The following is a 25051-nucleotide window of genomic DNA, read 5'->3' as shown; positions in this document are numbered from 1 at the left end:
TTTTGCCTCTTTGTGAATATTATTCTCAAGTAGACTTGAATAAATCGTCGTCTACTTTTTTGAAGAATAAAACAGGCATAGAGCTAAAGTAAAAGACATAAAATTCAGCTGGCACCATTGTCTCAAATTTATAATGCCATTGAGGCGAAATCTTATGCAAATCCAGTAAGTATATAAACTCTGTCTGCAATCTAATGTACATAGTACATATTGTTCTGTCGAGCGAATGTGGCTCGACAAATTGTGTAATCACTGAAACAAAGGTGAGACGTAGCTTACTGGTCTAGATGTCGGACAATGGATGTGCAATTTGCATACCTTGAGAACTCGCTCATTCCAGCAGTAAGGATCGTATTCAGAACGGAACAGAAAGGGGCTTTATCGTGGGAATCGGGAAGAATTTATTGCTTCTAACAGTAATTTGCCTATTTTGAAAACTCATTCGTTCATCCAGCAGTTAGGATCATATCCAGAAAGGTGTTTTGTATCGTGGGAATTGGGAAGACTTTATGGTCCCGTGGCTAACGGAAAAAGGTAAACCGCAGGTGTATATCAAATTTCTGTTGACTATTACGTTAAATAGCATTGTCACAGGTCTTCTTTCTGAGTGTATGTCGGTGTCAAATAACGTGGACCAGGCATTTCATAAAAAATTTACATTATCTTCCATTTGAATTACAGAACCTACTGAAAATATTTTTTCGGTTATTTTATGACGCTACAGATGACTCAGATCAATTTCTACCCAAAATGTGAAGATCTCATTAATTTAACAGAATTCTACAGAAACTTGAACCAATTTTCTCTCCAAATTCTTTATTATAAATCGGTTTACAATTGCCAAACTTATCGATCCTACCCAAAAAATACCAGACCCTTTTTAGAAGTCTCTCAACACCTTCGTTACCAAGCAACAGATACTCACAACAATAAGCTTGCACGCGTCCGTGGCGTTGTTGTTGACCAGCGCCCCCTGCTCGCCCGTGTGCTGCGCGTGTGCGCTGCGCATGCTCCACTTGCGGCCCTGCGTGGAGTCCGGGGGCCCGTCGAACCCGCGGTCCCATTCCGCTAGCGACTCCTGGAAATGAAAAGAAAAAAAGTTATAATAGTTGTTTTTTGTACTTATATTTTTGGAAAGAAATGGATAAATTTTTGGTTAATGAAAAAATTTAGGTTAATTAAAAAATTTAGGTCTTAAAACACAAAGCTACATATACGTCCCGCCGTTTCTATAGCATTGAATGGATTATCATTTGACTAAATATTTGCTATTGAAAATTTTTAAAACAAATAAATTTTGAAGCAGAGTTAGGTATTGTTGAGTTGACAAACGGACAATCAGTTTCATTATTATTGATCACATTTTTATGAAGATAAAGTGCAACGAATCAATTTAACCTTCCGTTACTATTGTAATTATGCTTCGCGAATGGATTTCAGATTCAAGATATCATTTTTACGTTCATTATTCACAGTTAAATATCACTACATAGTATAAAAAATAATTTGGAAAATCCAAAAGTGCACGCCTCATAATTTTTTTTTAATAAATATTTATGAATTATTATTTTTGTTTATTTAATAACAATTAAACCACATCGAATCAGACCCTGAAAAATGAAAGGGTTCTATTCCTGAGCATACTCAAGCGTAAGAGAAAAAAAAAGACTCGATTAGTAAAGTATTTCGGTCGCTATCGTGTTAACAAGAAAAAGGATCCGCACATACAGACACACGGACGTCCAAGACAGAACTTTTTTAAACTGTTTTTTAACTAGTTTAAATAACAAAAATGACATCAAAAATATCATGAACGTTAAAAATAGTGTTTATTCTTAATATTTGTGTGTATGTATTATCTTACAAGTGCAATGTATGATACATAAAGACATTTTAAGTTTGAAAAATCAGATGTTTTGCGCGAAGTGACAGTAGTACCCACCTCAACGCTTCGCTTATGAGGCGTGCAAAAGTCGCTTTCTCTGTCCCTATTTCCCTATGTCCCTTTGTATGCTTAAATCTTTAAAACTACGCAACGGATTTTGATGCGGTTTTTTTTAATAGATAGAGTGATTCAAGAGGAAGGTTTTTGTATATAATTTATTGGGTTTTAGACAAAACGGGCGAAGCCGCAGGCGGTAAGCTAGTGTATAAACCAATGAGCAGGAAGGAAGTAGTTTGTATTGGCCACTATCTCAGAGGAATAAACCTATAGAGTTCTTATATTGAGACAGAACAAAATACATATTTTCTAATCTACTTACTCTTAGTCAATAACAGCATAAGTCAGATTGAGATAGCGATAGAGTATCTGCACTGTCTTCAAACGTAGCGCGCCGGCAGTCAGTTTGTTTTCCAACCAGCTGGTGGGCTCAGTGCGTCAAGTGTTTTTAACGAAATATTTAGAAAATATAAAGTGTATAGTGTTTCTTTTTATTTGTCAGTGTGCTAAAATGACTATTGTATGTTTAGCTACCGGCTATTACTAGTCGAATGGGAGTTTTGGATGAAAACAATGAAAAAATATCTTTCCATCGGTAAGTGATTTTCAGCAAATTGATAGATATTTATGTTCTAACCCTATTTGAAGGTTTTATCAAGCGCTTTTTTATAAGTTTATGTTGTAACTGTATTATTTACCCACTTTATGGGGTTGTGGAATACAAAAGAATTAAATAATTTTTAAAAAATGTCACAATATTATCACGTTTGGCATTTTGTTTACCACCGTAGTGTTGTAACACATCTAGCGTATATTATCGATTTATGACAAAAAATCTATTTCATATTAACGTTGATTTATTTATTTTGTTTCTTATATCAGATTTATATGTAGTTGTTGTTGCAAATAATAGATGTAAATTTTCTACAGCAGGAAAATAAAAAATACCACGTGGTTGTTTTATTTGACTTATCTGTTTAGTTTGTTGTTTCTCTTTTAAATTATTAATAAATTCATTTTGTTTTAGATTTCCAGAGCTAAATAAAAAATGGGTATAAAACATGAGACGTGTATCTACACGCTTGCACGCGTCCAATCTTGGACGCCGTCGAAATTTGCTAGATTGTGTTTGCTGCATTTCGAGCCTGCTTATCAAGATGGATACTCTAGAAGAATTGTGCAATCTTACGCTTACGTTTTTTTTTGTTCCTTTAGATAATAAATACATTTGTGTGTGAGTGAATTTTTATTTGGAAATTTTTTTACACATTTACTTTAAATGTGTAACTATGTGAAAATTAAACGGTTGATTAAATGACAGTTCTCATAGATGAGAAACTACTATTGAAATACATACTTAATATACATGCGTTTTCAAAGAAAAACCCGCATAGTTACCATTCCTGTGGGATTTACGGGATCAAAAGTAATTTTTCCAAATTTCATTGTAATCGGTTTAGTAGTATTCGCGTGAAAGAGTAACAAACATCCATCCTCACAAACTTTCGCTTTATTATTAGGATGTAAGGAAAATGTTTTCTTAGACTGTCCTTTTATGAACTTGTTAAAATTCATGCTGACTGTGCCTTTCTCCTCACTCCTTTAACTTTATCATCATTTCCATCTTTATTTTAAATTAGTTACATTTCAAGTTTTAAAATTTATTTTAAAATATACTAGCTTTCCGCCCGCGTTTTTAAAGAAAATCCCGGACAGTTCCCGTTCACGTGGGATTTCCGGTATAAAACCTATCCTATGTGTGTATGTACAAAATTTCATTGTAATCGGTTCAGCAGTGAAAGAGAAAGTTATCCATTCTCGCATAATTTCGCATTTATTATATTCGTAGGATTAAACAAATAATGTATTCAACTGAAATTAATGATTAATTTTGTTTATTTTTATTATTTATTATTTCACGAAACCGTAAATGCAAAATGCATTCACGATTTTATCGATTGAAGCACATCCCATCACTATCACCTTCTATCTATCTAAATACGTACCTATAGTAAAAATGGTGCCATGACTATGTTGAAACATAGCTTGTAGTCTATAGCTATCTCATTCTTTCATACGACGTTTTCTTTAGATAGAGAGAAACAAATATATGTAAATTGTATACGCTCGATACAAGTACTCTATAGGTTTATTGCTCTGAGGCCACTATCCAAAACTACCTGTTTCCTTCACTCTCTTATCATTTTATGATTCTAGAATAAAAATCATCTATAGTTATGTGTAATAAGTTCAGTATTTAAAGTAAATAAATATTTTGAATATTTGAACGTAGTTTCTAAAGCCTTAAAATAAAATAATTCTTTGTCGCAGCCATGGCAACACTGATGAAAAAAAATTGACAGTCATTGACAGAAGTTTTAGCGGGAAGTCAATTCATAATTGGAATCGTAAGAGCGTTTTCACATTATCCGATCCGATATCGGATATCGGACGCCGATAGCCGATATCCGATATCGGATACAATTTGCCCTTTCACATTGTCCGATAAAATCGTTCCGATATCATAATGAGTGTTGCCAGAAATTTTTAGAGATAACTAAACTAAATTGCCAGTTGATAAAAAAAGGTATAATTAAAAAAAATCAAATGTTATAAATCATAGTTGTACTGTATGTACATTAAAAATAACTACGATAAAGAAAAACAACTTCAAAAAAGAAAAGTAAAATATAAAAAAAGATTTGATATCACAAATTACTGCATATTATTTAGATGTGCTATTTACTAAATAGTTTTGATATCGGTCATTTGTTTAACATAATAATATGTATACTTATATATACACATTATAAATTAAATAAATTTATATCAATACCTACTACAACCTAGTATTAGCTGTTAATAGTTTTGGTAATACATATTAGTAAATACCTTTCAAAATCTATTAAATGGTTTTTTTAGCAAGACGTACCTAGTCATTTAGTCATTTTTTCACTACATACACTTATAAAAGTTCATGTAGTACCTATGATAAATTTATTAAGTGATACAATCTTTGTTCACATTTTCTTTTCTCTTTCTTATTACACTGTAATATCCTAAAATAATATTGTCACTCGTTCAAATATATTTGTAATATTATTGTTGTAATTTCCTGTAAGTAAAGATACATAAATAATTTTAGACTTAAGAGTTTTCAAACTTTGTATTCTTTGTTGTAAATTCAAAAAAAAAAATAAAATCGGTGTGAAATCTCCTCCTTTTTTTGAAGTCGGTTAAAAACAAAGCACTCAATGACAACAATACAATAAACAGCACAACCAACATCCAAGTAGGAGGAGGAGCGAGGCAGAATGAGATAAAATAAAGATGATAGACACTAATGTTTTCGAAGATAGATATTTGAATTTAAGAACGCAATATATTTTTGTTTACTTCAGTTCAGCCAATTGCCGTATATTTTAATACGGCAAATAAAAATACCTGCCGTATAAATCGTATTTTAAATGCCTATAAATACTTAAATGTGTGTTTTCTTAATAAAAAAAGGTTTCTTTCAATAGAAAGGGTTTTAGGTTAAAAGCAAAGAATTTTTTTAAAGATTGAGCGCCCTATAAGACTGAAAATACACAAACTATAGTGCTTTTTTGCTGTTGGTATATTGTCTTTTCGAAAATTGAGTTGGCAACACTGAACATTATCGTCCGATAGCCACTGGGAATATCGGTGTCGGCTCCGATATCCGATATCGGACCGGACAATGTGAACGACAGGCACATATTTCATACATTTTACTTCCCTCCGATATCGGATATCGGCTATCGGCTTCCGATATCCGATATCGGATCGGATAATGTGAAAACGCTCTTAGGGCTTCAATGAATACAGATTATAAAGTATAATTAGATCGTTACATACGTCAGGAAATATTTTTGCGCGTCGTTAAAACAATACAATTCTTAAAATATCGTCTTTGTCATATGCCTTGTCGTTTAAAAACAATAAAATACATATTCTACAGGAGTTCCTGAGGACATATTTTTCAAATCATGGATTGAATGCAAACGTGGAGGCCTAATAATATAGCTTGACCAATTTTATTTAACTGATAATAAGAATAAAGATTAGAGCGTTTGAAGGTCGCCATTGTAATAAATGCGCGTAGGCTTTGCTGTTTATTTGTTTTGTTTTTTAGATATTATGTACACGTGTAATGTAATTTTGTAACATAAATAATTTTATAGGAAAAAATTCAAGAAATTTTTAGAAGATGAAATAAATAACACTTTATTGCACGCAATAAATAGATAATAGATATGATTAAAAAAGACAACCGAATAATACCTAATAGACATACCTACCTAATAGCTATCTTGAAAATCAAGACAGCAGAAATGATATTTATGTAGAATCTTGAAAATTTTCAAAGGGCCATTTTATCGCCAAAAGCGATCGCTCCCAGACAACCCGGAAGATGGTTTTCAAATAACATATAGACCGGGAGATACTGACACAAAATTTCGAGTCATTTGTAACAAGGATGGCGGTTCTACAGGGGTCTTAGTACGCAATGACAAAAAGAAAAATGATGGTGTGAACGCTGGTACCGGTGGCTTAGTCGCGTGGGCGTTTGTCGAACTCGTCGGAAAAATAGCGAAAGTCAAACGATTTGTAACACAAAAATTTTAGAATTTACCGATAGCCCATAAAAATGTAGTAGGCGGTAGTGTCATGCCATACTTTTGCGGTGTGACTTACAGCCCGCCATACCGATGCGAATGTGTTGATTTAAATAAAACAATCATTCAACCATTTGTACCAGGCTAACTTTTGCACAGGTAACTATCGTCGTGCAGCCATTTACGAAAATCGCCATGCCATACTTTTCGGACGATTCCAAATGGTCGCCATACCGCCGAAAATCTGCAAAAAAATTTTATTTCGCCAAACTTTTTGTACCAGTATTGCATTTGGATTTTTGGAGAGTATTTGATAAAATGTGACCATTATTATATTTGCCATACTTCTAGTAGGGGGAAAAAGTGCTGTCATACTTGAAAACTTAATTTATTATTAATTTATATAAGTGAAGATTTCCAACACATAGATCTTTGAAATTTTGTATTTATATTTGTTGATCCTCAAACTTACAGGAAAAATAAGTGCCATACTGTTACAAATCGTTTAACTTTCGCTATTTTCCGACGAGTTCGACTAACGCCCACGCGACTAAGCCGCCGGTACCAGCGTTCACGCCACCGTTTTTCTTTTTGTCATTGCGTACTAAGACCCCTGTAGAACCGCCATCCTGTTACAAATGACTCGAAATTTTGTGTCAGTATCTCCCGGTCTAATAGGTACACAGTTTAAAGTGGTTTAGTTACGTTGATTTGCATTCAAACATAGATAAAACAATGAAATTATAACACGTGCTCCATGGATTGTATAACATCTTTGTTTCATTTCTGTCAAGGTTTTATCGGTTAAGTAATCGCAATTAATCAGAATTTCAACAATAGAACTAAAAATGAACAATACCTTTTAACAATAGAGAAATGATGCTATCGACAGAGAATTCATTTACAGACATTGTTATGTAATTTATTACTCTAATTGTAAGTTATGTATTTGATCATTTTCCTTCCCCTACCCTAAATGAATATGAGCACGTTGCTTTCTTGATTTCATGTCTGTAATTTATCTGACAAGTTATAATCTAATATCTAATATCTAATATTCTAATATCTAATATCTAATATATATTATAAAGGCGAAAGTTTGTAAGGATGTATGGATGTATGGATGTTTGTTACTCTTTCACGTAAAAACTACTGAACCGATTACAATGAAATTTTGCACACATATAGAGGGTAACTTGGATTAACACATAGGATAGTTTTTATCCCGGAAATCCCACGGGAACGGGAACTATGCGGGGTTTCCTTTGCAAACGCGGGCGAAGCCGCGGGCGGAAATCTAGTGAATAATAGGACACAATAAAAATAAATAAATATAAATTATGTATACAGATTTTTTAAATACAGCTATATGTTATATAGAAATCTGACTATCCACATTCTTTAATTAATCTAAATATTTAGGTATACATTAATTAATTATTTAGAGATTATAATTTATGAATACATATTTACTATTAATAGGGGAAGGGATTTGCGGAAGAAGGGTTCGTAATTCCGCCTCGCTATCTAATTTTGTCTATTCATTAAAAATGTTTTAATAGTTATCCATTCTGTAGAAATTCTATAAAATGCTATAAAAAATTACCTTTTCTTATGGTTTATTTCATAATATAACCAGATTTATTTATGTTTTAAGAAAACCTTTGACAAGGCCCTTTCCATTCAGAAGTAATTGCAGTCATATGATCAATGACCTTACTCCTTAGGAATTATACAAGACCTAACGGATGCATTTCAGATTTTCAAGGTGATAGGTATGATTCAAATAACATTTTTTATTCTAGTAGAATAATTAAGATACAGTTTGGTTTGGATTGAGAATTTATAATTCTAATTCAACTTAGAATATTCGAATCTTCTTCACATTTAGGGCCGATTTTTCAATGCTTGGATAAAACTTATCCGTCCAATAAAGTATTACATGATAATATTAAGACGATACACAAAAAAAAAATCTACTGCTTGGCGGGCGGAGTCTAATAGCTCGCTATCGCGAACGCGGGTGTGCGCGAAGTCATTCTTGCAAACTCGCCGCGCTGCCGCTGGCCGACTCGGGACAAACATGTATGGAGTCGTCATACAGTTATAATATTCTTATAGGGTCAACCGGGGCAAATGCAACTATGGGGCTATGGCAACTAGTTATCATAACTAATTTATTAGAGTTGTTGTAATATATCGCCACCTATGATTCAATAACTCAACGTCTAATAAATCTCACAAGTAATAGATGGTGCCACTACGATGAAAACTATTCGATTGATAGGCCATTTTGTCAAACCGCTATTTTGAAGTTGGTGTGCGTAAAAACAGGTGTCGAGTTTTACAGACAAAAAAATTGTTTAGGAGTGATTTTTTGCAGGTGTTTTTGATTGGACACGATTATCACAAGCCGTTAAGCATATTTCATTTATATTTTTAATGCGTTAGTTGACTCTATTTTGTGTTATTGATGCAGTTACAATTGCCTCATGAAAATTTCACTGTGGGGTTATTGCAACTGTGAGGTTAGTTACAATAGCCCCTTATATTTTTGTATGAAACTAAAAACACTAGTGATGTGACAGTGTCGATATTTTTATAATGTATCCTTCTTGGTAGTCAAAATATACTTCCTTTATGATTAATTAAAGAAGAACCATCGATTATTGCTTCGATATTATACCCAGAGACGGGTTCATAAGTAAAATTAAAATTAGATAAAGCGTGGTTATAGACTATAAGTAACTAAAAACGATAGGTAGGATAGTTCTGTTATTGTTCAAGTAATTTTTAGTTAACGGTTGATTAACTAATAAACGTATTTTGTTTGGTTTACGTTTTTAACAATATTTAACACAAAGAATATTATTTGTTCTGACCAAAAACTAAAATTGACTTAGTAGGTAGTACACTGTAATTTTTTTTTTGTTGCGATTTAAAGTGGTAAATCAAAGTAGGTACATGAGATTTTCCTCTAAATAATGCGGCGCCATCTACGATCGCAACGTTATTGTATAGATAACGTTATTATATATATATATACAGGGTGTCCCACTGTTGGTATACTAAGCGCGAAGGAACTTGTAGTTTTGCATACACTGATCACGTAAAAAATACTTAAAAAAAAAATTACGTCCAAAATTTTTTGCTAAATTTTTCCTGAAAATCCATGTTTTCTTCTCTAGCTTCGCGCAGCCGGCATATACCGCTTCTCTTATATGAGCATTTTATCTATGAAAACATAATCTTAAACGATAGCTCACGTGCTGGTGGCAAAGTTGGGCGGCTCGCTTGTTATGGGTGTACACATAGAGTTTTAAGAATTCATCTATTTGAAAAAAAAAATGAATCTGGAATTTTTTAATTATTTTTTACGTACTCAGCGTATGCAAAACTATAACCTCCTTTGAGCTTAGTATACCAACAGTGGGACACCCTGTAGAATAATAAAAATATATCGATGAATAAGTTTTTTGCATTCCCCACACTAATTCTCTAACAAATAGTTGCATTTGCCCCACATTTAGAAACATAAGATTTTTCCTGAAAACTCGTCCTTGCTACACGGTAATCCAGTTCAAAATCCTATGAATAACATGAAATCTCATAAATATATTCCATATTCGTTGTTTTATATGAAATAGAAGAAGAGCTATGGCAGTTAGTTGCATTTACCCCCGACTAGGGGTTAATGTAACTTTTTCTACCAATTTTAGGAAATATTCTCACTACCAGTTATTTATAAGACTACTGTATTGCTTGATTGGTTTAAAATAATCTTGAATAAATACAAAAAACAATAAATGGGTCAAATAAATGACCAAATATAAAAGGAGATAACTGCAACCGATCAAACTTGAGACTTGTTATTTTTTAGTTGCATTTGCCCCGGTTGACCCTACATATATTTAATTGTTGATTTATTGGTTTTATTTTCTTGCTTATAAACAAATAATCTTCTTTTTAACAACTACTTAGACATTATTAATAATTATTATTATTTCGTAATGTTTACTTTATTACAAAATAATACAGGTTATAAATAATCTTTAAAATAACAAAAAATATTGTTACTCTGAAAAAATGAAATGGTACTCAATAACGCGGACTACTGAATGGATTTAGATAGAATTTGATGCTGACGTAGATATTACGTCATGCCCAGAAATGAAAGGTAATATTTCTGAAAGAAGTTATAAACCCTAATTCTTCTCAGTCAAAGTCAAGAGTGGAAGATATCACTAATACAGTAAAACTGATGCGAAACTTTCGATGTTAATTTGTATATTTTTTTGTTAGTTGTTACTTAATCACGTCAAGACTACATTACCAATTTTGATAAAATATAGCTAATTGCCTGGATTTACACATAGGATACTTTTTATCCGAACTGAACACTTCTGTGGGATAAGACAGGATTCACGATATAATCTAATTCCACGCGGGCAAAGCCGCGGTCGGAATGATATTTTTTTAAATAAAAAAATTGTTTAAAAAAAACACAAAATATATTGACGCATGTATTTATTTTTTGCTCTCTATTATAATTGTAATTATTCATTACAAATAATCAAAATAAAATAGCCAGAACAAAGTTAGGCCCTGGTAGGGTAGGTAGGCAGGTACAGCAATGTGAGACGAACACTGGCTTATTTATACTAATAATAATGTATTATAAACATTAAATTAAGTTTACTTTCTAACAACAAAAATACATAATATTAGCTAATGTGAAAGCGAATCAACCAATCATCCCACAAAAATGAAATGTGCACACAAATATTCATCCAAATCGGTTCATGTCATTAGGAGGAGTGACTGCAGCGCCATCTTCCGGGCCCAATTGTGTTTCCAGATCACCCAGGAACTCAATTTAATATACTTACACAAAATTTTTCGAAATGAAAACTCACATTACTATGTAAATATGAATATAAACCTGTTTTAATACTAAGCAATTTCCCGCACAGGTGTAGTAAGTATAAATGAAATAAATATCAACATCAAATTCTTTATACAACATACTTATCTACCACCTTCTAAGAAATGTAATGCTTGAAATTATTTCGTATTTTTTTTAAATATAATACTACTCCAATGAGCTCCTGTTCCATATTACATCCACCATACTTCCACTAAGTTCACCATGATTTTTTATTTCTTTGCACTTTGTTGCTTTTTGCTAAAAATGGAATCATGCGATAAAACCAGTAGAGCTTTGATAACATACATTTTTGACTGAATAAAGGTACTTACGAAGGAGTGGATTCACATTGTGAACAATCAGTGGGTTTATTTTCCTTCTGGATTCCGGATTTCTGAACAGATTATTTATGCTATAAATGAAAAAATCTTACACATTCGTTATGTACTTAAAACAGGGGTACATATCAAACATCGTCTATAATACAATTATCATCAAATTTAAAATAAAACCAACTTACTTCATTAATTTGTTCCAATTGTAAGCATTCTTTTTCCTCCAACCTTTATGTTTCTTCTTCTTATTTTCTTTATTGTCCCCATTTTGTCTTATCGTGTTGTCACCTTTTTTTACGATTGCGCGAGCGACACAAGTTCCCCGTGTGACGGCCGTAGCGGGAATGACTCGTGCAGCGATCGGGGTAGGAAGGTACAGGGCGGCTCTCGCTATATTGGCTGGTCGCGCGCTAATTTCAAGTATTTCTTGTTTATTTCAAAACCATCGCATATTTCAAAATTCTAACACGGTAGACGTATAGGTTGTATATTTTATAGTTAATATCCAAAAAGTCGTAACTTTACGTTTGTTATTTTGAAGATGCCAGAGATTAAAAAAAAATAACAATGATAACTTTGTATTTTTTTTCTATCGAGAAAATATCATGGAATCATGTTTCTAAAACGGTAGACGTATTGTGTTACTATTGTACTTTCTTGTCAAGAATTTTCATCACGACAACTTTAATAATATAAAAATTACGAAGGTTTGAAAAGGGCCGTAAATGTTAGAAAAATTAATTCATCACCTTAAAATGTCACGTAAACTGTCAAATACGGGCAATTAGAATACGTTTTTAAAATTGTAGTTTTATACATTATTCGACGAATAAGTTTTAACCAAGGATTGAAAAATCAGCCCTTAGAAGATAAAAATGATTATTTATCTCATAAAATTAATTTATTTTGTAGAAATTATGATTATAATTATTAATTATGATTTTGTTATTAAAATTATTATTATTAGTACGCATAAAGATAACAAGAAACAACCGTAAAACCTATGATAAAAATCACAATTTATTCATTACGTATATTAAATTATAAATAATATATATGTATAATGTATATGAATAACATGAAATAATTAAGACCGAGGCCATACGGAAGGCAAGACAATAGTTCCAGATAATGAGCCTTAGAGGAAATGTGGGCATTAGGAAGTAGTGGAATTGAGTACAATAATTTGTATAAAAATAATAACATACGCACGACATAGCCTTTCCTTTCATGTGGATTGATGTTAGATTAGATTTATTCTACTACTAGCTGCGCCCCGCGGTTTCACCCGCGTGGCTCCGCTCCTGTTGGTCTTAGCGTGATGACATATAGCCACAGATCACAGAAATCTCTATGCATATAGCCTATAGCATTCCTCGATAAATGGGCTAACACCGAAAGAATTTTTCAAATCGGACCAGAGATTAGCGCGTTCAAACAAACAAACTCTTCAGCTTTATAATACTAGTATAGATTATAGTGTTTAGTCAAAGAATAAGTAGTAGCTAACACCAGTGTAGTGTTATTTTGATACATAAAAGGTAGTATGTAGGTATAGCAGTAATTAGTAGCACAGATTACTAAATAGTTACTATGTGTAGTAATGCCCATATTCAATTTTCAATGTACAAAGAATCAATAAATGTTTTCAAGGAAAAATATAGTTAACTTACTTTTATACACCTAAAAATCTACATGCATTCCTTTAGTTTATAATTTATATTATAACAATATTTAAAAATAATTTATGATAAAATTACAATTCAATCGTAGAATTTTTTATGCATCTTTTTAAATATATAAAAGGTAATAAATTGAATTTCTTATCTTTATTCTAGATCGAAACATTAGCATAGATGAACTGAAAGAATTATGGAGTCTTATCGTGTTATCTTCTATCGCTTTGTCGTTCTAAAAACTATTTTCTTTTATTTTTCGTAAACAATTTTCTTTGTAATTTTATTTAAAGTAATTTTAGATTTAAAAGGTTTGAATGAATATTAATTTCATTGTTCAATTATTATTAAACTGAACAACCACAAAACATATTGTTTGCACAGATAAACAAATATTTGAGGACAATGCGTGAATGGTAACTTTAATTTTATTAAAATCTATTCATTTTTACCCGACTACGGCAAAGCAAAAGGAGGGTTATGATTTTGACAGGCTATGTATGTATGTATGTATGTATGTATGTATGTATGTATGTATGTATGTATGTATGTATGTATGTTCATCTGTTCCCTCGTAACTTCTAAACTACTTATCAGAATTCGACAAATGACATATCATTAGAAGCGTCTTAATTGTCCGCTGGTTATAGGCTATATGGGGTTTCACAAAATCTAATGTGGCGCCCTCTAGCGGACAAAACATACAGAGTAAAAAAATAAAGTTAAGATAAATATGCCGTGTTTGGTATCATTTGAAAGCTTTTTACTTGCACATTTTGAATATATATATATTACTAGCATTTGCTTGTGACTTTACCTGTATTCATGGGCTGATTGCATATAATTCACATCTTTTCGTTCATAGCTTCTTTATTAGTTCATCAATTTAACTTTTGTTTTATACTTTTTCAGCGTCGTTTTTTGTCGTAGTTGGGTTTTAGTTGTTTTACTTTTTATCTTGTTACAGCATCTATTAAAATAATATTGTAAGGTGGGAAATATATTATATATGTTACCTATGTACTTATTACAGGTAATATTTATATTAATTACTTATTAATTGTCATTTTGCCTTCGGAAAGTGACATAAGATATTAGATATATATATACCTATGCCTTTAAATACATACACATTGCACATTATGTTGCAAAAAACGTAACCCTTCTTCAGATAAAAGTGTTGAAATCAATTTTAGTATCTATCATTGCCGCTAGATGGCGTTATTTAATAATATGTAATACAATAATTAATGGCATTGCATTATTGCAAAATCATAAATTATGTTTCTATTTCTCAATAACTTATCGAATGAAAACTTGCACATTCGATAAGATACAATGCAATATTATAATTGCTTAGATAATAGTGCATTTTGCAATATAATTCATTTTATCTTCTGTAATATGATTTTGTAATACCTATTTATGCGACTTCCAAATAGAAATGTATATTACCTACTTACTAGTTATTAACTACAATAATTTTTAGTTTTTTAGTAAATCGTTGCTTAGTATTTTAATACTTATAATAAGTTATAACTACGATAATTATACGCAGTTTTTTTTTCATAAATTACTTACCTACCTAAGTACTAAATTAAAATTGCAATTGACTGCAAATTGAAGTGACAATCGAGTTTTATTCATTCATTTTTTACAATAAAACAATATTTTAACGACAACAATTGTCATTCGCACCCTTTTCGCAAAATTTCAATTCTGTATAACTACCACGATGAAATATTACAGTATTTTATCATTTGAGGTAATAAAATTGATCACAACCGGTGTATCGAGATTCGAGACGTGTTAAATACATATAGCAGTCAACTGACAACTCACCTGTCACCACGTGATAGTTGCAAAAACGTATCAATAGCAGGCTCTGAGCAACTTCTTTTAATTCACGTGATTAGGGCTTTATATAGATGTAGGCAATATATGCGTAGGTAACACATGGTTTTAGATGGCTTATTATATGTACTTGGTAGGTACATATATCTATACTAATATTATAAAGCTGAAGAGTTTGTTTGTTTGTTTGTTTGAACGCGCTAATCTCGAGAACTACTGGTCCGATTTGAAAAATTCTTTCGGTGTTAGATAGCTCATTTATCGAGGAAGGCTATAGGCTCAATATCATCGCTCTACGACGAACAGGAGAGGAGCCACGGGGGTGAAACCGCGCGGAGCGGCTAGTACTATATAAACTGCAACGGATACGAAGTTAATTATACATTAGCTGTGCTCCGCGGTTTTACCCGCAGTGCTCCGTTCCTGTTGGTCTTAGCGAGATGATATGTAGCCTTCCTCGATGAATGGGCTATCTAACACCGAAAGAATTTTTCAAATCGGACCAGTAGTTCCCGAGATTAGCGCGTTCAAACAAACTCTTCAGCTTTATAATATTATAGATCTCTATGGTAAAGATATAGGTATAGTATATATTTAGTCGTTTAGAATATTACTGAAATTCGCAAGTATGAACGGAAACTACTAAATTACATTTACTATCTAAAGAGATACTAATATTCTAGATTTCCTTAAATTTTACAATCTCTTTTTTTGTCATAAATCTTCATAAAAAGAGCTAGTTTTCCTCTTTGCCCTGCTCTAGCCTCTAAGCCTTACCTAAAACAATTTAACATTTCCCACAGATACCCATCACGGATATAGCTCTCAGAACAGATTATCCAACAATTGTCACGTTATACAACTATACAACTAGGAAGGGTAGAAAATTGCAATCACAGCCGCAACGCGTGGCGACAAATTGTTTGATCAATGTACAAGGTGCCTTCGTTTTATTCATTGCTAAACATTATCATGGACTTGCTATTGCCATGGAATAGACTTTGATCTGATTTATTAGTTTATAAGAAATTGACGAAACAGGAGAGACTAAAGCATTACTTATCAAACGACCAAACAATTTGGGTATTGGCTTTGTCAGAGCAACAACAAAATAATACCATATCTAAATAAATAAAATAAATAAATAAATAAAACATTTATTGATATCTACGACTTATCCTACATAAATAGCACTAATAAATAATTACTACACTAGTAATTACAATCATCGTCTGTAGATAAACATTCGCAACACGGAGACAAAATACAAATGAATTATTTAAACCTATTTTGATTTATAATTAATGAATTATTTATATGATATTAGACAGCTTATTGCGTTAGAGGTAGTTTGTAGGAACTAATTGCGCGTGATCCGGCGACACACCCACATCTTGAAGGTGACTATTTATACATTAAGTATATACTTATGTAAAGCCGGTATTATTTAAAATTACTGAGGCTCCTATAGGGATACGGGATCCTACATTCCACATACATGAGTTCAATTAAGTCATATATTTATTAATGTCATTTATAAACTACATAATATTATCTACTATTGCAATTGGTCACCAATGTTTTTATGACTTTCACTTTCAACTATTTGAGAGGATAGGAAGAAAAAAAACAATTGAAGAGACATAACGTGGTTTCGCTTATTTTGTGGAGTTTGCTACTTGGTTAGTTTACAACAAAAAAAAATTTATTTTCACATTATTCTTTTCTGAAATAAACTCTAAGATACTATATAATATATAAGTTATCCGTTAGACTGTCTATCAAGTGAACACAGCACAGCAAAAACACAGCGGAAAAATATATCATAAAAACAGCATTATTGTCTCAGCTAGAACTGGTTTGGCATGTAAATACGTAGGCTACGGTCAATATACGATTAACCGACCGATTTGTGAATACACTTGATATAACGCAACCGACTATGCAGGAAGGGCTTTTTAAAATCGACGTATAACTCGGAATGTGATCATGCCACCTTATACAGATTTACATAATGCCTTATGTATTGGACTTTGATATTATATGAACCTTTGAGGATTTATGGACGCCTATATCATCGGTATGCAGAAATAGTTTTATTAGGGGAATAGGTGTGTGAATAGGTAGCCGGTAGGTGTCTTATTGTATTTTGATTCAGGTATTTACATCTATACGAAGCTATAATTTGACGGTTAGGTTTCTCAAAGATTCTAAAAGATGTCTTTCCTCATTTTGTACATAAATTCGACATTTTTTCTACCTTTGTGCTGATACCAAATAAGCTTCAAATCTCAATCTGATAATTTTAACGTTATTTAATATAGGCACTTCAAACAAAATAACTTTCTTATTTATTAGCATGAGTAAACAAGCAAATCGCCTACTCCTTTTTGAGTGGGATTATGACATGTAATTTCTATTGCTAAGAATAATATTGGTGTCAATGAGGTTTTGCAACCACAAGAGAAAGTGAAAGAAATTTGTTCATTGCAGTATTATTATTATGTTGTCTTTTGTTTAATTCATTCGTTTCATCATATATATTTGTGTTCATTGAATAAATGGAGATTCAATAATAATTTTATATCACTGCGGGTAAAACCGCTGGGCACAGCTAGTTTATGATAAAATTCATAAAAATATTAGATAATTTTTATTGCGAATTATGAATATATTTACGATTTAAATAAATTATACAATACGTACTTATTTGTTATTATTATGACATTATTTTCCTTAACAATAAAGGTGTTACAAAAGGAAAACAAAAATAGCTAATGATATTAATTGATTAGTCTATTAGAGTTCGGGGAAAAACTTAACTGTCTTACATAATAACTCATAAGTAGGTATTGAGGAAAAACAGGGAGAAGATCATATTTTATTTCTTCTGAACTTTTTTGCAAGTCATAATATTTTAAACCAACAGTTTGATAGAACCTGTTAATTATCACATTTTACGTCACGTCTAAACACGTTATTTTTGTCACGTAGGTATTCAATATTATGTTTAAATATCTCTCGGTTCAATGAAACTACAAGATTTAACATTATGATGTATTTTTTTTTTATAATGAATTCATTTATAATGGTTCCAGGATTGTGCGAAAAAACTTGATCCCTAAAATAGGCAGAACATTGTAGGTATGTTTATGTAAACCTAACCTATACAGTTGCATAATTATTATTGCCTCTCTGTAGTAGTAAATAGTTTCAAAAATCTTTTCAATGAATACAAATGATTTTTTTTTAATATTCATAAGTTAGAAATTAAAATATAACAATATAATATGAGCTAGGTAGTTATATGTATTTTCATTTGAAACACAATCAAAGTCACAGTCTGATTATTTCATCATCTTTTAAGAAAAACAATTCAATTAATTTTTTGACTGACCGGTTGGCTTGGTTGGTAGTGGGTTCGATTCCCACCCGGGGCAAATATTTGAGTGATGAACATAGATGTTTGCTCTGTGTCTGGGTGTTAATTATCTATATAAGTATTTATTTAAAATTATATATATGTATGTTTATCAGCCATCTGGTTTCCATAACACAAGCGAAAGCTTAGTATGGGATCAGATCGTGCGGTGTGTGAAAATTGTCCTGAAATATTTATTTATTATTTATTTATTTTATACCCATCACTACATATTGGTTCCTTTATGCATTATGTACCTACTATACAAAATAAAGATTTTTCGCGAAAACTATAAAAATTCGACAAAAACTGGTCGCTATTAGGCGGTGAGGCGAGTAGGTAGGTGGAGCTTTTTATGTGTTGTAACAAGTTTTTAATACGTTTGATAAGACGTTTTCCTATATAATAGACCCGGTAAGAATAAACAGCTTAATTTAAAAGATTACCGTCAAAATTTCTGGTTTACTTGCAATTTGTATGTACCTATAGAACGACATAGTGAAATATTTGTAAATTCAACTTTTGCATTTTCCACGGAACATAGAAATTACCTAGTTTAGTAAACTAGACATAAGTACCTAGCTAGAAAAAAAAACCTAGTTAAAAAAAGAACCTAGATAGGTACCTAGACATTTATAGCGGTCATATAGACTGGAATAGATAAATTAATCTATACCTACTAATATTATAAAGCTGAAGAGTTTGTTTGTTTGTTTGTTTGAACGCGCTAATCTCGGGAACTACTGGTCCGATTTGAAAAATTCTTTCAGATAGCTCATTTATCGAGGAAGGCTATAGGCTATATACCATCACGCTACGACCAACAGGAGAGGAGCCACGGGGGTGAAACCGCGCGGAGCGGCTAGTTCTAAGTAACATCGTATCATAAGAATGTACGTCCACTTTTAAGACAAAAGTTTTAATAATATTATTGACAACAAATTCCTATCCATACAAGACTTATTTTCCTTATCAATCGGAACGAGTTCATTAATAACTGTACATTCATTCTTGTGAGTGAAAGTTTTTGCGAAGCCAAACAGTGACCGTTTATGATTTTATTATTTAAATTAATTCTCAGTAATAAATGATGCGTCAAATTCTTATTGAATACAGTTTGAATGAGGGGCAAAAAGTTTCGTCCTATTCTTTTATAATACTAATTGTACTATTATAAACTAGCTTACCGCCCGCGGCTTCGCCCGCTTTTTCTAACGCTAGCTCTTCACTCTCGTCGAGGTTAGGCGAGGGAGCGCGAGCACAAGAGTGTAGTCGGAGCCCTCGCGTCACATCGCCGTGCCTCGTCTCGCCTCGTCTGGTCTCCGTCTGGAGTCGGTTTTTGGGCGCGAGTCAAAGGACGCGAGGCGCGAGAGCAGACGAGGCGAGGTGCGGCGTCCACATTCTCGCGTTCAGTCAATCAGTATATAGATGTTATATCATGCATAGATTTTATCCACCATCGCCTTCTTCTCCAACGCTTTTTAACTTTTTAAGTGTGATATACTTTAACAAAATTCATATACGCAAAGACGCATAGAGAGTTGCGGCACGTGTCACTTCGAGCACGTCCATTATGCTCGCGACACAGAGAGAAATGAACGAAGGCGAGAGTGAAGATGGATACAACCTCGTGTTGTCTCGCCTTGCTTAACCTCGCTAAACCTCGCCTCGCCTAACCTCGACGAGAGTGAAGAGCTAGCATAAAACCTAATATGTAAATTATATACTAAAACCTTCCTCTTGAATCACTTTGTCTATTAAAAAAACCGCATCAAAATCCGTTGCGTAGTTTTAAAGATTTAAGCATACAAAGGGACATAGGGACAGAGAAAGCGACTTTGTTTTATACTATGTAGAGACTAGCTTTCACCTGCTTTGTCTAAAACCTAATAAATTATCTATCTATCTATAAAAAAAAACTGCACTAAAAATCAAAATGTACTGAGTAGTTAATAGTATGTATATTTGCTACTCTTTCATGGAATCACTAAACGGATTTTGATAATACTTCGCATGCATGTAGCTTAGGTATATGTACCATAAACATGATCTATAGAAAAACTAAATATGTATTAAATAATTATAGTATTCTTCATGTTATTTGTTCTCAAGATGAATGTAACATAAAAAAATATTTTACACAGAAACTTATGTTGTTTATTTCTTTATTTTTTATTGGATAACATTATACATGTGTGTTAATACGATGAAACCATAAAAAGACATAGGATTCCGTAACAACCTAGTCACCTAACTATGAAAATTATATTTATTTCTTCTTAGCTTATTATACATAGACTAATTCTTGATGCGCTATGTTTAGGTAATTTATGCTATAATTACTGTTAAGTTTTAATTAGATTTATTTTAAATTAGTTTTATTTAACTTCCTCAAGTTACATAATGAGGTATTTTATGTTATACCTATGGGCTATGGCTTTAAAGTAAATAACTAAATACTTACTAATTATATTGAACAAGAAAACTTATTAAGTACTACTTATTGGTATACATATTTTAAATACATTTCTTGGTAACTATTTTCCACAACTATACTAATATTATAAAGCTGAAGAGTTTGTTTGAACGCGCTAATCTCAGGAACTACTGGTCCGATTTGAAAAATTCTTCCGGCGTTAGATAGCCCATTCATCGAGGAAGGCTATAGGCTATAATATATCATCACGCTAAGACCAACAGGAGCGGAGCCACGCGGGTGAAACCGCGGAGCGCAGCGAGAGAGATAAAACTATGGAGCTTGGCGAGCAAGTTTAATTAGTAACTACCACAGATGTCTGTGGTAACTACAGTAACATAGGTTTAAAACAAAAAAAAAACATATTTAATAACTGAAATATTAAAATAAATAGGTATAGATAGTTCGATTTAAGGGGGCGCATAAAGCAAAATAACCAATCTTCTATTAGATGATACGTGTAATATGCAAGACCAAATCTAAAAAATAAAATATATATCAAACTAGATGATATGTTCAACGATTCTGTTTAATCAAAAACATAAAATATTAAAATTTACTCGATAAAAAAAAATCACCAAGTTAGCTCTAATTTTCACACTTTTACGTTTTCTACTTGACATGGTAATACTTACTATGATTTTTTTTTCATAAACAGAGCATTTTGTGTAATTACTTTTAGTTTTGGTTTTATCTGCGATAAACCACTTTTGGCGCTCTTTTTTTCTCGAGATAAACGTTTGATTTTGTCACGATAAAAGTGGTTTATCGCAGATAAAACCAAAACTAAAAGTAATTACACAAAATGCTCTGACAAATATCTTGCAAATGTTTTAATATAATTGTTTATGAAAAAAAAATCATAATAAGTATTACCATGTCAAGTAGAAAACGTAAAAGTGTGAAAATTAGAGCTAACTTGGTGATTTTTTTTTATCGAGTAAATTTTAATATTTTATGTTTTTGATTAAACAGAATCGTTGAACATATCATCTAGTTTGATATATATTTTATTTTTTAGATTTGGTCTTGCATATTACACGTATCATCTAATAGAAGATTGGTTATTTTGCTTTATGCGCCCCCTTAATAGGTAGGTATTTACTAGAAATGAACCTTCCGTCCGTCACCACGGAGCGCGGAGGTCAGATAGGTACCATGCTTCTAAAATATATAAAAAAAACTAAGGCTAATACTGTTAGCCTATTATTTACTAACCTTCCAATTTTACGTGCCTTTCCGAACAATTTATGTAACACTTAAATTTTAAGTTTGTGGCGAACATACCATTGTTATGTTTCTACAGGTGTGACAAATCTGGGACACGGTTTATCTTTTCTTAATGCTGCATGCTAATTTCGCCTTTATTTTGAGAAATTACAAGGATTTCTTATTGAAAATTGCTTGAACATAATAACCATTACGTGACGTATACAGTGAACGCGGTTAGTTGTGACGTCACAAAACATTAAACTTATGAGGATGTAAAATTGAATTTTCTAATTGTTCCTTCTAAACTGTTGTTAATCGATGTAATCATGTGATACAAGAACTATTATAGAACTCAATAGGAGTTCAGTTTCCAATTTAAAACTATAGTAAATCATTATTATTTTATAACTACAATAATTAAACATACGATATTCTCAATTCGCAATTATTACATATCATAAGGGCTAATATTTCAAAAATATTCTTACTATATCCATCTAAGAACCAAATAACTTTAACAACATAATAAACAGTCATTACGGTTGATTATTGTAGTCTGTAGATACACACAGACATGCAAACAAAGTGAATTGCATTTCATTTAATCACCACAAGGACTCAACTTGACCTTTACCATATCATTACTTTAATGATGACCCACGACATATAGTGGATTCATTATGTCAAGGTGCATTTACATCAAAGGAACATAGAGCTAGAGCAAGAGCAAGAGCATTCTGTCGTGATCTTTTACTTACTTACTTACTTAATATCCTAAGGCCCCTAGCTGGGGCAAAGTTCGTGTGGGTTAAGTTTGGGAAGGTCTATATGAGAAAAAACGAACATTCTCCAGCTGTAATCATTAATAGTCTAGATAAGATTAAAAATCTGCCTTAGTCTTTACATAATTATCTGCATCTACATTTAATTTTTATTATTATTATTTTTTTTTTTATCCGCTGCATTATGCTAATTTTTTACCAGAATGTAAACAGAATTAGAAGTAAGCTTCAGGATTTCTTTTTAAATGTATTAAACTGCAATTACGATATTATCTGTTTAACAGAAACTAATCTCGATCCTTCAATTAAAGATAGTGAAATATTGGATAATCGCTATAGAATTTTCAGGAGAGATAGGGATAAGTGCACTAGTCATAAAATTTCTGGTGGAGGTGTTTTAATTGCAGTAAAAAAAGATTACATAGTTAATAGAGTTTTCGAATGGGAAACTAATGTGGAATGTATTTGGCTAAGCTTAATTAACTTTAAAAATAAACACATTAGCAAAATTATAAAAATATGTCTAGTGTACTTACCACCGGATCTTTCCATTGATAAACTGAAAGCTTTCTATAATAATACTACTGAGATTTTGTCAGGATCCGATGATTCTTTTATTTTACTGGGGGATTTCAATACTCCTAACTTAGATTGGATTAATTGTAACGCGACGAAAACTGCTACTCCTAGACCTTTGTTTAATGACGTTAAAGTCAACTTAATTTTAGACTTGATGACTTATGGCAACCTTAACCAGTACAATTTTATCAAAAATGACAATAATCGCACTCTGGATTTATTTTTTGCCCGTTTGATTCCGGTATCACTTGAACCCTCAATCGCACTTAGTAAAATGGACGTTCATCATCCACCTTTTGAAGTGTGTGTGAATGACATTCACGTCCCGTCCCTCGAACCATGTAAGAATAATAAAATCTTAAATTTTAGAAAATGTGATATAAATAAATGTAAAGATGAACTTAGGAATATTGATTGGAAGGTTCTCCTTTCCTCCGCGGATATAAATGAAAATCTGACACAGTTTTATGACGCTCTAAATCTCATCATTAAAAATAATACACCTTATAAGCAACAAAGAAATTCATCAATACCTATTTGGTTTAGTAACTCTCTAATCAAATGCCTACGGGAAAAAGAGAAATTTCATCATAAATTTAAAATGTATAAAAACCCACGTGATTATGACACTTTCTCTCTTTTGCGTAAAAGGTCTAAAAAGATGATGAAGGAGTGTTATAACAATTATTTAAAAGATGTTGAATCGTGTCTACATAAAGGTAACATTAAATTATTCTGGAATTACGTAAAGAGTAAAAATAAATGTTCAAGTTTTCCCCAACTAGTTAAATATAATAACATTGTTGCTACTAAGGGTAGTGATATCTGTCAAACTTTTGCTAAATATTTCCATTCTGTATATGAAAATAATGCCATTGTTGAGGATCCCGTCCACAACAATTGGTCTAATTGTCTTAACAAAGTAGTAATTGAAGCGCATGATGTTAAAAAACTTCTTAAACAATTGGATCCGAACAAGGGTCCTGGACCGGACGGTATTCCATCTCATTTTGTTAAATCTTGCTATAACGAGCTCACCTTACCACTTTATATAATTTTTAATAGATCTCTATCTACAGGCATCTTTCCTGACTTTTGGAAGATCGCTCACGTAATTCCAATATTCAAATCCGGCGATAGATCGGACTGTTGTAATTACAGACCTATCTGCATACTAAATTGCTTTGCTAAAATATTTGAACGTGTT

The 25051-nt window shown here is 31.9% G+C and overlaps 1 protein-coding gene across 1 annotated transcript in view; it reads right to left on the bottom strand.

Annotated features, from left to right (window-relative positions):
* LOC149909374 (uncharacterized) overlaps positions 1–25051 on the bottom strand; it is a 64324-nt gene that overhangs the window by 3833 nt on the left and 35440 nt on the right. Inside the window, exon 3 of the mRNA XM_090119365.1 lies at positions 926–1078. Within this exon, the coding sequence (XP_089975491.1) occupies positions 926–1078 (153 nt within the window). The remainder of the gene's footprint in view (positions 1–925; positions 1079–25051) is intronic.

The sequence above is a fragment of the Colias eurytheme genome, chromosome 3 (genome assembly GCF_061535395.1).
Source record: "Colias eurytheme isolate Ceu_HAF_F1 chromosome 3, ilColEury1 Martin Lab GWU primary, whole genome shotgun sequence".
NCBI lineage: Eukaryota > Metazoa > Arthropoda > Insecta > Lepidoptera > Pieridae > Colias > Colias eurytheme.
This window is presented reverse-complemented; position numbering and strand designations above follow the sequence as displayed.